The following is a 12,086-nucleotide window of genomic DNA, read 5'->3' as shown; positions in this document are numbered from 1 at the left end:
CTGTCCTTCATGCCACAGACACTTCGTATTCCAGGGGAGTGGCGCATTCTGCATCTTTTATTCTTCTAGTTCTCCCCAAAACTCTTGCGTTACATTATATCTTTTCATATAGCCTCAGTGGAAAAGAGAATGGATCTCTACAGCATGTTAAACAGCAATACGGTGTATTCTTTCCACGGTGGCCACCGAGTAGATTGGTGTTTACTAACCTACTGAGTATTTGGTCTTTAAAAAAAAACCTGTACTGAAGTATAATTGACATACAGTAAGCTGCACATATTTAAGGTATGCAGTTGATAAGCTCTGACAATAGGATACACCCATGAAATCATTAACAATCAAGACAATGAACTTGTTTACTCCCAAATTTCCTCATGCCTCTCTCCATTCTCCTCCATGCCCAAGTAGCCACAGGTCTGCTCTCTGTCATTGTAGATTAGTTTCCATTTTCTCGAGTTTTAAATAAATGAGATCATATAGTATGTTATAGTAATTGGGCTTTGAGCTAGTGAACTTGATTGCAGAGCTGCATCTACTATTTGGAATTGATGAAACTTTCCTGCTTAACATCGATGCTACTCAGAGTTTTACTCTCTAAAGAGGCATTATTGGAAGGGGAGGGAAAAACTTGAATATAAAAGTGTTTCTAGTGAGATTATCAAATTCTGGGCATCAGCACAGTACCCCAGCCATCTCTCATTTTCTGGGTAAACAAAACTGAAGCCTGGTCCAATCCTGGGTTCTTAAAACGGCCAGTTGCCCTTGCTCTGTTTGCTTTGTTTAAGGATTTGGCTTTGATCACAGAAAGTTGTATCTGGACTGGAAAAACGTGTAGAAGACTTAACACAATTCTCCCTGGCCACTGAAAAATTGCACGTGGAATGCATATCCCAGTTATGTAGCTCATTAATGGTGTCAGGGCCTCACTACTTACAATAAGTTACAGATCACTTCAGACTAGTTCTTATAAACAGTTGTTTTTGGCATAGCAAGAATACCCACCTAAATTTTAAGCTAAAAGGGAACTTTGGGATCAGGTCCCCTCAGTGTTTTCCTGCATGATATCTAGTGGAAGAATGAGAGTCTTGCCCCTGAGCTTACCTAAGGCATAAAGTGCTCACGCAATTGTCTGTTCCATGATTTCTGCATTGGCGTAGCCAGAGAATTTTAGTCATGATTATGGGGACCATAGATCACCCATTGGGGCTATACCCAGCAAGATTAATACTAAAGAAAAGTAACTTGTAATTTTTATGTTCATGTTCGATGAAGATAAGTAACTCAGAATGTAGGACAAATAAGACATTAAGAAACTTGAGCTTTTGAATGGCATCAGTACCTCATGAATGCAGTGTACATGTCCACCTTGTGTGGCCCCAGTTTAACTGAATCTTCTGCAAAGATTAAAGCCATAATCCATGATTATGCAGTAAGGTATGCCTGATTTTTTGAGACACGTTATCAGCAAATGAGAAAGCTGCTTCCAAGAATGTTCCTTTTACAAAAATGAAAACCATCAATATCCTCTCCTCTATGAATAATGAAAATTTCTTTATGTCAATGAAAAGCTGAATTAGAGGAAGGAGTCTTGAATTAAAAGGGAATATTTAGTCGGATACAAGGATGAACTCCGTTGGAAGGGTTTGGAGAAAGGAAGTGAGGGGGAAATTTTCTGTTGGGGGCTAGAGGGATGCGTTCATCCCCAGGGCCACGGACATCAGTGTTCTAATGGATTCCAGCTTCAACCCTAGCAGAGGTCCCTAGCACAGTCAAAGGCCACCACCAAGCAGAATTCTAGCAGAGCTAGGGAGTAGTAAATTGCAACACGCATTGTCCTGCCTTTAACCTCTGGAATGAGTTAACATCTGTCGCTCCTTTCGGGTAGCGTTCATCCACAACAGGCTACTGCAACACAGATCTGTATGAAATGACAGCCAGGTATGCTGTTTTTCATTTTCATTTTTGTTTTATTTTTTAAAAAGTCAAAAAGTCAAAGCCCAAAGAGGATTTGCAGCAGCCCCTGAGCTTCCTGCAGTATTAGAGAAATCCATCTACAAGTAGTCACCTAGTGCAGATCTTCCTTCCAAGATTCCATAGTTCATCTATTCTCGGGCTCCCTGCTCCACTGTTCATCAAGGGTTTCTAACCCAGATGCCTTCGGGGACAAGGCAGTGAAAGGAGGGAAGCAGGCTGGGAGAGGACTGTACTGAACTCGCCCATCTGAAGTTCCAGCTCATTATCGCTATTGGAGAATGTAATGGGAATGCTTCTATATTTCCCAATTCCCTGAAAGAAGCTGGAAATCAGGTGGGTGACATCTACTAATCTCAAAGTGTTGACAACTTATTTCAATCTAAAGAGGAAATAGAGCTATACAGGCCAGTGGGGAAAAGTGCTAACCTTGGTAAATGATTGAAAACTAAAGACAAAAGGAACTGTACATAAACACTGTGCTCTAGTCGGTAAAGTTTCTTAAAGGGTATGGGTTAACAATTCTGAAACCTCTGTGTGTATGTGCAGTATGGAAAAGGTGGGAAGAGGCGTCACCTATGGTAGAGAAACCTGACAAACACTATCTTAGCCAGGTGATCACGAAAAAATCACGGTGGTAGCATGTGCCCTCAGTATGATGATGTGAGAATGACACTTCACCTCTGTGGTCTTCCTTACAAAAACCATGAGAAACGCAAGAGATAAACCCAAAATAGGGGACTTTCTCATGCGTGCCCTCAAAGTCAAAAACAAGGAACCTCTGAGAAATTGTCAGACCGGTAGAGGCAAAGGAGACATGACTAAATGTAATGCAATAACTTGGATGGGATCCTGGAACAGAAAAAGGATATTAGATAAAAACTAATTAAATCTGAATAAAGATTGGAATTGAGTCAATAATAGTGTATTCATACAGATTCATTAGTTGTGACAAATATACCATAGTAATATAAGGTGTTAGCAATTGGGGAAACGGTATGAGGTATATAGGAACTCTCAAGTAACTCTTCTGTAACTCTAAAACTATTCTAAAAATTTTTTAAAATCCGCACAGGCCACTTAACCACACAAAGACGCTTGGCCTTGCTCATAATGAGAAGTGGCACTAGGATACTATTTTTGATCTGTCAGGTGGGCAAAAATCCAGAATGTTAGTATAGTTTGTTGGTGTGATTGGGGAAACAGGCACACTCAGGTTTAATAGGATTTTGCCAATATCTAGAAAAATTACATATATTTTTCCTTTAGCCCAGAAATCCCATTTCTGGAGCTCCATCCCAAAGATACACTGGCAAAACTATGAAAAGATGAGTATGCACAAGCCTCTTCACTGTAGCATGATGTATAATAACTAAAGATGGAGACAAATACCTAAAACTAGGTAGTTAAAAAAGCTCCATTCAGTTGAGCCTCTAGAATTCAGAGTCTAGATCAAAGTACCAATTTACAGGAAATACAGAAGACAAAATACGTTAATAGCAGAGCAGCCAGCATCTAGGCAAAAGCAGAATGCTGAACAATTTGGTTTCTTCCACAATTAAATTGCAATAAAATTTATCTAATGTCTTAAATTTTTAAACAATAGGTATTTTATAAAAGTTAATGTCTTCACATTAGATTTGAGGATATAGTGGTTTTGTTTTTTCAGAATGTCCCTGTCTTCTTAGAGATACATGATGACAACACAAAATGTTAGGTGTAGGTAGGATTTGCTTCAAAATAACCTCAGGGTGGGGGTGTGGATGGTAGTTTAGATGAGAAAGACTATGAATTGACAATTGTTGAAGTTACTACATGGGGATTTCATACCATTCTCCCTACTTTCACAAATGTTTAAAATCTTCCATAATAAAAAGATAAACAAAATTATTCAAGCCAGAAAATTATATCTATGAGCCAGATTCAAACAATGAGCTACCAATTTACATTCATTGTCCTAATATATTTAATAGCGTGCAAATATACAGAAGGATAAAGATTGCGATGTAATCGAAATACCAGCCCTTTTTCATCATTTCTTATGGGAAAATTGATTTGGACAGGATTTTATATTCTGCACACATTTAAAAATCCATACCCTTGCTTTAGTCAGCTTCCTCCTGGAAAGCAGCCAGCCAGGTGAGTGTTTATGAAGGCCCCGCTGACTCATCAGCCTGGAAGGCAGGCCCTCTCTGTGTCAATGGCACCAGAGATGAAGGGGAGGTGCTAGGAGAAAGGGCCAGCTGGCATCAGAAATAGGGTCTAGTAGAATAGCATGGAAGCAGCTGGTGCTGGAAAAAGTAAAAGAATAGCTGAATGTTTTTAACATTTATTAATCCAAAAATATATAAAACTCCACTTTCTACCCCAGGTTCTTGGACTCTCAAGAAGAGGTAGCTGCCAGCCTTAAGTATCTGGTATAATACCTAAGTGCTCATATCTGTCTCAGGAAGGAGAAAGATGAAGTTAGGCTCAAAGTCAGGCCCATGCCCTGCAGAGGCCCTGCTAGGGGGACCGGGCCCAGAGCTCTTAGCTCTTTCTGCCAGAGGAAATGAGGGCATGCTGGCGCAATTCCCTCTGGACAGCGAGGGCCCCGGAGTCGGAGTTCCTTGTCTGCTCACTGGTGTCGATGGCTGAGTTCTTCCAGAGCCAGGAGACCAGGGCGAGCAGAGGAGAGGCATGTCCAGAAGATACAGCCCCCATAGCAAAACTGGCTTCCAGCTTCCTTTGCCTTCTGTCTGCAGGGAGAACCTGGAATTTGGGCCTCTCTTTCCTCTATTTTGGCCCAAATACACTTCCCGGAGACCCAGAGATAGGACCCTGCAGCCAGTCAGATGCCCCTGGGGCTGTCACACCTCCACATTAATCCATGCAGCCACCCAAGAAGCCTAGTTCAGTCACTATCTGCAACCTCATTGCATGCCGGCTGGGTGCATGGGCCAGGCCCCACCAGCAGGAGGGGCCTGGGCCACTGGCTGCAACTGCTGCTGAGACTGCCAGATGTGATGGAGCTCCTTGAACTGTTCCACCATGTGGTCTTTGAGGTCTGGGTTTGAGATCTGTAGCCGGATACTATCAGCCGACCAGGAAAGCTCCCCTGAGAACATCTCCAGCAACAACCGAGCTGCTACGGGCACCACCTGGGGAGCAAAGAAGATCCAGGAGAGGGAGAACCTTGTCAGGGTGGTCAAATCCAGTTGCGCGTGAGGGCATCCACCAGGGGACGGGCGATGGGCCGCATACACCAGGAAGAAGCGGCACCAGTATCTACTTTGGACAAAGGCGACTTATGTGTGGACAGCCCTGGGCCTTGATGATATCCAGCCACCAAGTTCACACTGCCCAGAGAGCCCTGAGTCTCCACCGTGGGGCGAGGGCTTGTCTCAGGAGTCCCCTTTACTCAAGCCAAAGCAGAATTGGGGGGTTGGGGGGGTTGGGAGATGGTAGTATACCTGTACAGTGATGAGCTTCTTCTCTCGGGGTTTGCGGTCAGGCCACTCCTCCCCAAAGCAGAAGAAGATTTCAAACGGTGGTGGGGTGTTGGTCTGGCCCTTCTGGAACAGGATGAGCCCTACAGCGAGATCAAGACCCTCAGAGGCTAGAACCATGCCCCCGATGATAGGAGCCCAGGAGGAACACAATGTGGGGCCCTCACCATTGAGAAAATTCTCCAGGCTGAAGAGCTTGGTCTTGACCTCTCGCTGGATGGGGTTGGGGTGTGACCCATGAGCAAAGGCACAGGGCCCACTCCAGAACACCTTGCACTGGCACAGGCGGATGGCATACAGATCCTGACCTTGCAACTGGAGGATGAGCCCGCGGTCCAGGACATCCAGCAGCTGGTTCGTGTAGAAGCGCTGCTTGTCACTGGGGATGTCCTCAGGGCTGGGGAAGCGCACTTGCTCCAAGCTCACAGGGCCAAAGAGCTCCACCTGCTCCTGGGTGGCCTCTAGCTGGCTGTAGAAGAGCCGGCAGCCATGTGGGTTGCTGATGGTGAGGGCACGGGGTGGCCGCCCACGGTACTGGAACTTGATCTCCAGGTCAGTCACTGTGGGGCAGAGGGGCAGGACTTCCTGGTCTCTGAGCCCCAGACCTCCCATTCTGCAGTTCGACCGACTTTTTCTGCCCAGTGGCTAGGTCGTCTGCTCAGCACTCCCCCTTACTTCCCCCCACCCAAGGAGGGACTGGCATGGGCATCTTTGTTCTTTTCTTAGCCATCCTCCATCCTCTTTGCAAACCAACCCCCCACCACCACCCCCCCCAGCACCGCTTTACCCTGCCCAGCCAGCCCCTGGGTCCTTACGAGGCAGCATGTGAGGGCTGATCAGCAGGTCGGGCAGGAGTTGTTCGCTTGCAGGGGGCAGGCTGGCAGCCAGGGCCCCGTGCTGCAGGCTCGGCAGGACCTCAGGGAGAAGCTCCCCATAGGCGGGGGCAGGGCCCAGGAGGTTGGGTCCTGGAGCAGGGGGGCCCAGCACTGCAGGAGGCTGCAGAGTAGGTGGCCACTTGACATCCTCTTTGGGTAAAGAATAGGGTGCCATGGGGGGACCAGGCTGCGCTGCTTCTACAGAGGGTAGGGGTGGAGAGAGCTTTAATGCAACTTCTAGGAGCTGCCTCCCAGGCTCACCTACTCCCGGCCCTGGACCTCCCCCCATAGCCTCCCTTCAACCCCCTCCCAGGTACCTATGGTACCTGCAGCTTCTCCTTATACTAAGCCCCCAACCATACCACCTCCCAGCCCCACCTGTGAGGCTCAGGCTCGGTAACATCCTCTGGAGCTGAAGGGAAGACACAGGCAAAGGAGGAGGGAAGAGGCCAGAGAGAGAAGGGAGGACAGGTTATTAAATTGATCTGATGCTAAAGAAAACACATGAGAACCACAAGGCAATTCCCTGGTCCTCGGCTTAGCCGAGGCCAGACCCTGCCTCCAGCCCCAGGTCTGCCATCGCAGGCAAGTCAGTGAGCTGCTCAGTCCCTCAGTTTCCACATCTGCCCTCTGAACAGGTATAGCACCTACTAAGCTCCGACTTCTGTGAGAGTCAGTCAATCAAAGTGTGAGCACGTGTTGAACCGACAAAGCCCCCGAGGGTTCAAGGTGGTGACTTTGTTTCTATCCTCAGAATCCCGGAGAAGAAACTCAAGAGTAGAGCTGCAGGGAGAGCAGCAGGGCGCCAGAGGAGTGGGCTGCCCCGTCCTAGAGCAGAGGACAAGAGAAACGCCCCGGCCGGGCCCACGTCAGGGCAGGCAGAGCCCCCGCTCACCTCTTCCTCTTCCTCCTCCTCCTCCTCCTCCTCTCCTGCACCACGCGTGTGGTCCTCGCTGGGCTGTGACTCTGCAGATGGAGGGAGAGAAAAAGGAAGACGGGAAAGAAGTCAGTGGGGAGGAGAAGGAGGGTCACCGGGGTCCACATAGCAGCCCCTGCTGTAGCTGCACAGCCATCAGGAACCAGTAGGGACCTCTCTGACCCCGTGGCGCTCAGCTCCCTAGGCCACCAGATCTGTACTGGGAGCCGGGAGCCAAGAACGAGAACTGGCTAAGGGAGATGAACCTAAAGCCCTGGTCCATGCCCCACAAGTGGCCTATCCCCAGCCACTCCTTGGGAGTGCGTGCCCGACCACTGCACAATGGAGGGCACTGGGCCTCCCTGCACCGCCTCCTACGTGGCCCACACAGGGAGGCATGGATACCTGCGGGAGCAGGGCCATTGGAGCAGACCTCGTAGATCTTGTAGGGCTGAGGTGGCATGTCCCGGGGCCCGTCATAGATGAGGCGGAAGTCACGGCTCTTGTTAAGGGCACAGCGCAGGTTGGCCTTCCACTTGGCCGGATCGGCCTCGTCCACCCCCTCGGTGTACTTCCCCGTCTCCTTGGCCCAGGCCTGGGGCAGGGACAGAAGACAGGCAACCGCAGAGAACCTCGCCCCTCACCAAAGCCCAGCCCCTCCTGTCTGATGGGAGTTGCTGCTGTGCAGGGAGACCACGGACACCCCGAGTGCCCCTCTGCAAGGTGGGAGATATGACACCAGCCCTTCCCAGCCCTCGGGGAAATCGAGGTGCTTTGAAAGGCATTGCTTTCCCCGCTCCTGCAAGCGTGAACAGGTATAATCTCTAAGGAGGACAGTACGACATGGTGGACAAGAATGTGGGTCTGGAGCAGGACCGGGTTTGAATCCGGAAACTGCCACCCGCCAGCTGTGTGCCAGCAGCACATTACTTTGCCTCTCTTTGCTTTGGTCTCCCCATCATAGCACCCACCTCACAGGGTGGCCATGAAGACTCAAGGGCCCAAAAAGCTCTCAGAACTAACCACGCCTGCATTTGGATGGGCTCCGTACACCTTAGCTATTGGTATCATTATTTTGGAGGGCACTTTGGTTGCTGTCAGGATTACAAATGTTTCTATCCCTTAACCCAGTCATTTGACTTTTAGGAATTTATTCTATAGATAACAGAAGCATCGACACAATTCTGCATATACAAGGTTATTCATTGCAGCATACTGTTTGTGAAAGTAAAAGACCCCAAATAACTGAAGTGCCCATCAATGGGTGCCCGTTAAATTACGACCCATTCTAAGAGTGAAATACTAGACGATTAAAAAAAAGAGGGAGCTTTTGATATACTGACATGTTGTAATCTTCAAGAAATACGAGCTATGGGAGAATATGCATACGTCTCTCATTTTGTGGAAAGTGGAAGAAAGGATAGGTACATATTTGCTCGTCTATGTACAAAAAACTCTCGCAAAGGATAAACAAGAAACTGATAATACCTATTGCCTCCAGGGAGGGGGTGGCTGGCTGGGGACAGGGACAGGAGGGAGACTTTTTCCTGCAAACTATTTTATGCTTTTTAAATTTTGAGTTGTATAACTGGGTTATCTATTCAAAAATAAGCAGATTTGAAAAGAACCTTGAAAAGGTAACTTATCAAGTGCAAAAACTAAGAAACACACATCCAAAGCTTTAAAAATAAGCATTCTCTTTGACCCAGCAATGTTTAACTCTAGGAACTAACCCCAAAGAAAATCATTTAAGATGTACAAAGGGTAAGAGTTTAGAGGGTATACCTGGCAATGTGGTCTTCAACACTGAAACACCAGAAGCAGTCAGGTATGCCTGATTTTATTTAGCACAGTTTAGTCACTCAGTCCCAGGTTATGAAGCATCCATAACCTGGGACTGAGTGACTAAACTGTGCTAAACCCCTCCAATGGAAATTTCAGCGGTCACTAAAAGTGACGTGGCATATATTGGAGAGAAAATTTGGTCCCAATGTTGGGTGAAAAATGTGGGTTACAAAATAGAATACACAGTCTGATTCTATGTTTGTATCTCATGAATACATGTGCAGAAGACTGAAAATATAAGCAAAAAATAATCATAGCAGTTACCTCTTAGTGTTATGACTACAGGGGAATTCTGTTGTCTTCGTTCAGCACATGTACATCGAACGTGCACAGTGCACACGTGCTCACGTGTAATGAGTACAAGACAAGAACGAGGGGGAGGAGGAGTTACAGGAAGGTCTCTTGGGGACCTCTCAGTCCCCACCTTGCTCTGGGGAGCAAATTAGAAAAGATATACCCTGTGGTCATGCCTGGGTCCCCTAAGTCCACACGTAGGATCACATGCAACTGAGTGGCCAGTCTGAAATTTGGGAGGGGGGTCCTCTTCTAGGGAGGGGGTGCCTCAGAGGTCCAGGCAGTCCCTCATCCAAGGCTTACCTTGAAGATGGTGTTATCTCCATCCTGGCTTGGGCCGTGCCGTGTGGCATGTCGCCAGGGGATGTAGAAGAATTTCCTTTCACCATTGACCCACTGAAGCCCTGGGTACTGGCAGCTGTTCACCTGGGCCACCAGCCAGGGCTTCAGCCGCACACGGCGGGGCGGCGGGAGGGCACCTGGGGCGGGCTGGTTCATGGTCTGCAGGAGAAAGCAGGGCGGGGCATTAGCAGATTTGCAGCTAAATGCTCCTCTGGCAGAGGGGTGTGGGGGCGCTCGGGGGCCCAGCCGTTGGCTGTGAGGGCTTTCATTTCCTCCCAGCACTGGGGGCTGGAGTCTCCCCTGTCCCTCCAGGTGCTCAAAGACAATTCTCTTTTCTAGCCTTCAGCTTTCTTGTCACAGGATCCCCGCATCTATGCTGTGTTTGGGGACAAAGGAAGGAGGGCATTACAGCTGAAGTGGATGCTGCGGGTGCCCCGCCCAGAGGTATCACTTCCCCAGCTGCTGCGAGGCTGGCACAGCACAGAGGCATAGAGCTGTCCATTGAGAGACCTGCCCTCCCTGCCCGACTCCAGGCTAGGCCCACCCCTCCCCACAGGGGACAGCCAGTAGCCAGTGAGTGACTGACACACAGGGACAAAAGGCCGGTTCCCTTGCTTTAGGTGGAGCAAACTGGTGCTGCATGCGCTCCAGAGCTCCCCGAGGGGTCAGGCTGAAGCCAGCCTCCAGCTGGGTCCACATCCTTGCTTAGCATTCTCCCTGCTCCCCTCCCTCACTAAAGCACCCTCTAGGAGACCTGGCCCAAGACCGAGGCAGACATGTGAATGGAGGGAGGGTTTCTACACCCAGTCTTCGGAGCCTCCTTTCTGCCTCAGTTTCCCTCAGAAATCAAGCTTTCCCCACCTGGACATCTTAAGGGAAATCTCATCAGTCAACTCAGTCTACCTCCTGTATCACCAGGACAGTGGCCACCAGACTTAGAGCCTATCCTTCTAAAGCCATCAAATTCTTAGACTCTGGTCCCTCCCCCTGACCATTTAGCAATTAGTAAGCACCTAACATTTGCCAGGCCCTGTGCTGCGCAGAGCTGCAGGAACTACAGAGGCGAGGTCTAACGGCTGCCCACAGGGACCCAGTGCCAGCTCTCCAGGCCAGTCTCTGCCTCCCTAGGTGGAGGCCAGCGGGCCACGTGGAACCCACGCCTCCTCCCTCCGTCTGCCAGCCCCTCTCCAGACCTGAAATTTCTCTTCACTGTCCTGAGGCCCTTCCTGCTCAGTTCCATCCTCGGTGGTTTCTCTCCTGCCCTTGCCCTTAACCTACAAGCCCAGAATCAGAGGTGGAAAGGACTGAGCCATCACAGAGCCACCCGTCTTAAGACCGAGGGGAATTTGTCACTCGGCCAGTAAAGAACAAAGGGCTGAGCAGGATGAGATACAAGGCTGCCTCCATGCCGGGCTCTGGTAGGTGAGTCGGTGGCTGGTGCGTGTGTGTGTAAGAGGACGCACTGCCCCAGAACCATGCTTCTCTCCCACATCCTTGGTACCTCCATCGACTCAAAAGACCCTCACAAGTAAGGAGAGGGGGTGGTGGCAATAAGGGTGGCATAGGGATGGGTGGGCATGTTGCCTGGAAGGGTGACGTGCAGACAGGTGCCGACACTTGCTCTTGTGGGGTGGGCACACCAGCATGCACATTCCACTCTCCAAGGCACCATGGGTGGCCCCATGGGTGGCCCTGAACTCTTTTCATTGAGATCAGTGGGTTTGGGACTCTTACTCCACCTCACACTGACCCTCCCCCCATCTTGTTTACCTTCCAGGTGGGCAGGCGGCCTCCTCAAGGGCAAGACTGTCTCCTGCTCTCTCCTCCCACACACTCCCCTCACCCCAGCACCCTACCATTCACTGAACCAAAGTAGGACTTAAGAAATACCAGCCACCTGGTACACCCCAGATGCTGGAAGCATTCTGTCCTCCAGATGATCTCCCGCCACCAGCCCTGCTCTCTCCAGGACCCTCTTCCGGGTCAAAGGGAGTGAGACTGGACCCAAGAGGAAGGCTGCTGAGGCTCCAATGCCGGCTAGGGTCCAAGGCTGGCAGGCCTCTCAGGGAAGGAACGGCTGAAGGAAACGGGGTATCTGGGTTGGTGAAGTGAACACTCAGGGGTGGGGGAGGGGGATGAGAGCCATCCTTAATGTTTGAGGTACCACTGTGTGCAAAGGGACTAGGGTTTGAGTCAACACCAGAGTAGCCTTCACTGACGAAGATGACCCAGGCTGAAGAATTTTCTAACGGCTAAAGCCATCCAACCAGGGCCGGGCTGCTGCCTGGGAGGTCCTCAAACCCCAGGGGGTTTCCTGGCCTGCCTGGGTGGAAAGTTGACTGCCCTCTGTTGTTC

At 49.7% G+C, this 12,086-nt stretch overlaps 1 protein-coding gene across 5 annotated transcripts in view; it reads right to left on the bottom strand.

Moving 5' to 3' along the window:
• Positions 1 to 3,919: 3,919 nt before the first annotated feature.
• Positions 3,920 to 12,086, bottom strand: part of IRF5 (interferon regulatory factor 5) — an 11,437-nt gene continuing 3,270 nt past the window's right edge. For 3 of the 5 annotated variants that reach the window (XM_011357205.2, XM_011357203.2, XM_011357206.2), the window contains exons 2-9: positions 9,693 to 9,890; positions 7,656 to 7,845; positions 7,230 to 7,300; positions 6,713 to 6,746; positions 6,275 to 6,532; positions 5,627 to 6,019; positions 5,424 to 5,542; positions 3,920 to 5,111 (exon numbers count right to left, since the gene is read on the bottom strand). In XM_011357205.2, the coding sequence (XP_011355507.1) occupies positions 4,884 to 5,111; positions 5,424 to 5,542; positions 5,627 to 6,019; positions 6,275 to 6,532; positions 6,713 to 6,746; positions 7,230 to 7,300; positions 7,656 to 7,845; positions 9,693 to 9,887 (1,488 nt within the window). In that variant the 5' untranslated portion in view covers positions 9,888 to 9,890 and the 3' untranslated portion in view covers positions 3,920 to 4,883. Of the gene's footprint in view, positions 5,112 to 5,423; positions 5,543 to 5,626; positions 6,020 to 6,274; positions 6,533 to 6,712; positions 6,747 to 7,229; positions 7,301 to 7,655; positions 7,846 to 9,692; positions 9,891 to 11,628; positions 12,064 to 12,086 lie in introns of those variants that run through there. The other 2 variants (XM_011357202.2, XM_023528923.1) reach the window with 2 other exon arrangements.

Source organism: Pteropus vampyrus, unplaced genomic scaffold, assembly GCF_000151845.1.
Source record: "Pteropus vampyrus isolate Shadow unplaced genomic scaffold, Pvam_2.0 Scaffold33, whole genome shotgun sequence".
NCBI lineage: Eukaryota > Metazoa > Chordata > Mammalia > Chiroptera > Pteropodidae > Pteropus > Pteropus vampyrus.
The sequence above is the reverse complement of the archived record's forward strand: the minus strand, read 5'-3'. Positions and strand labels throughout refer to the sequence as shown.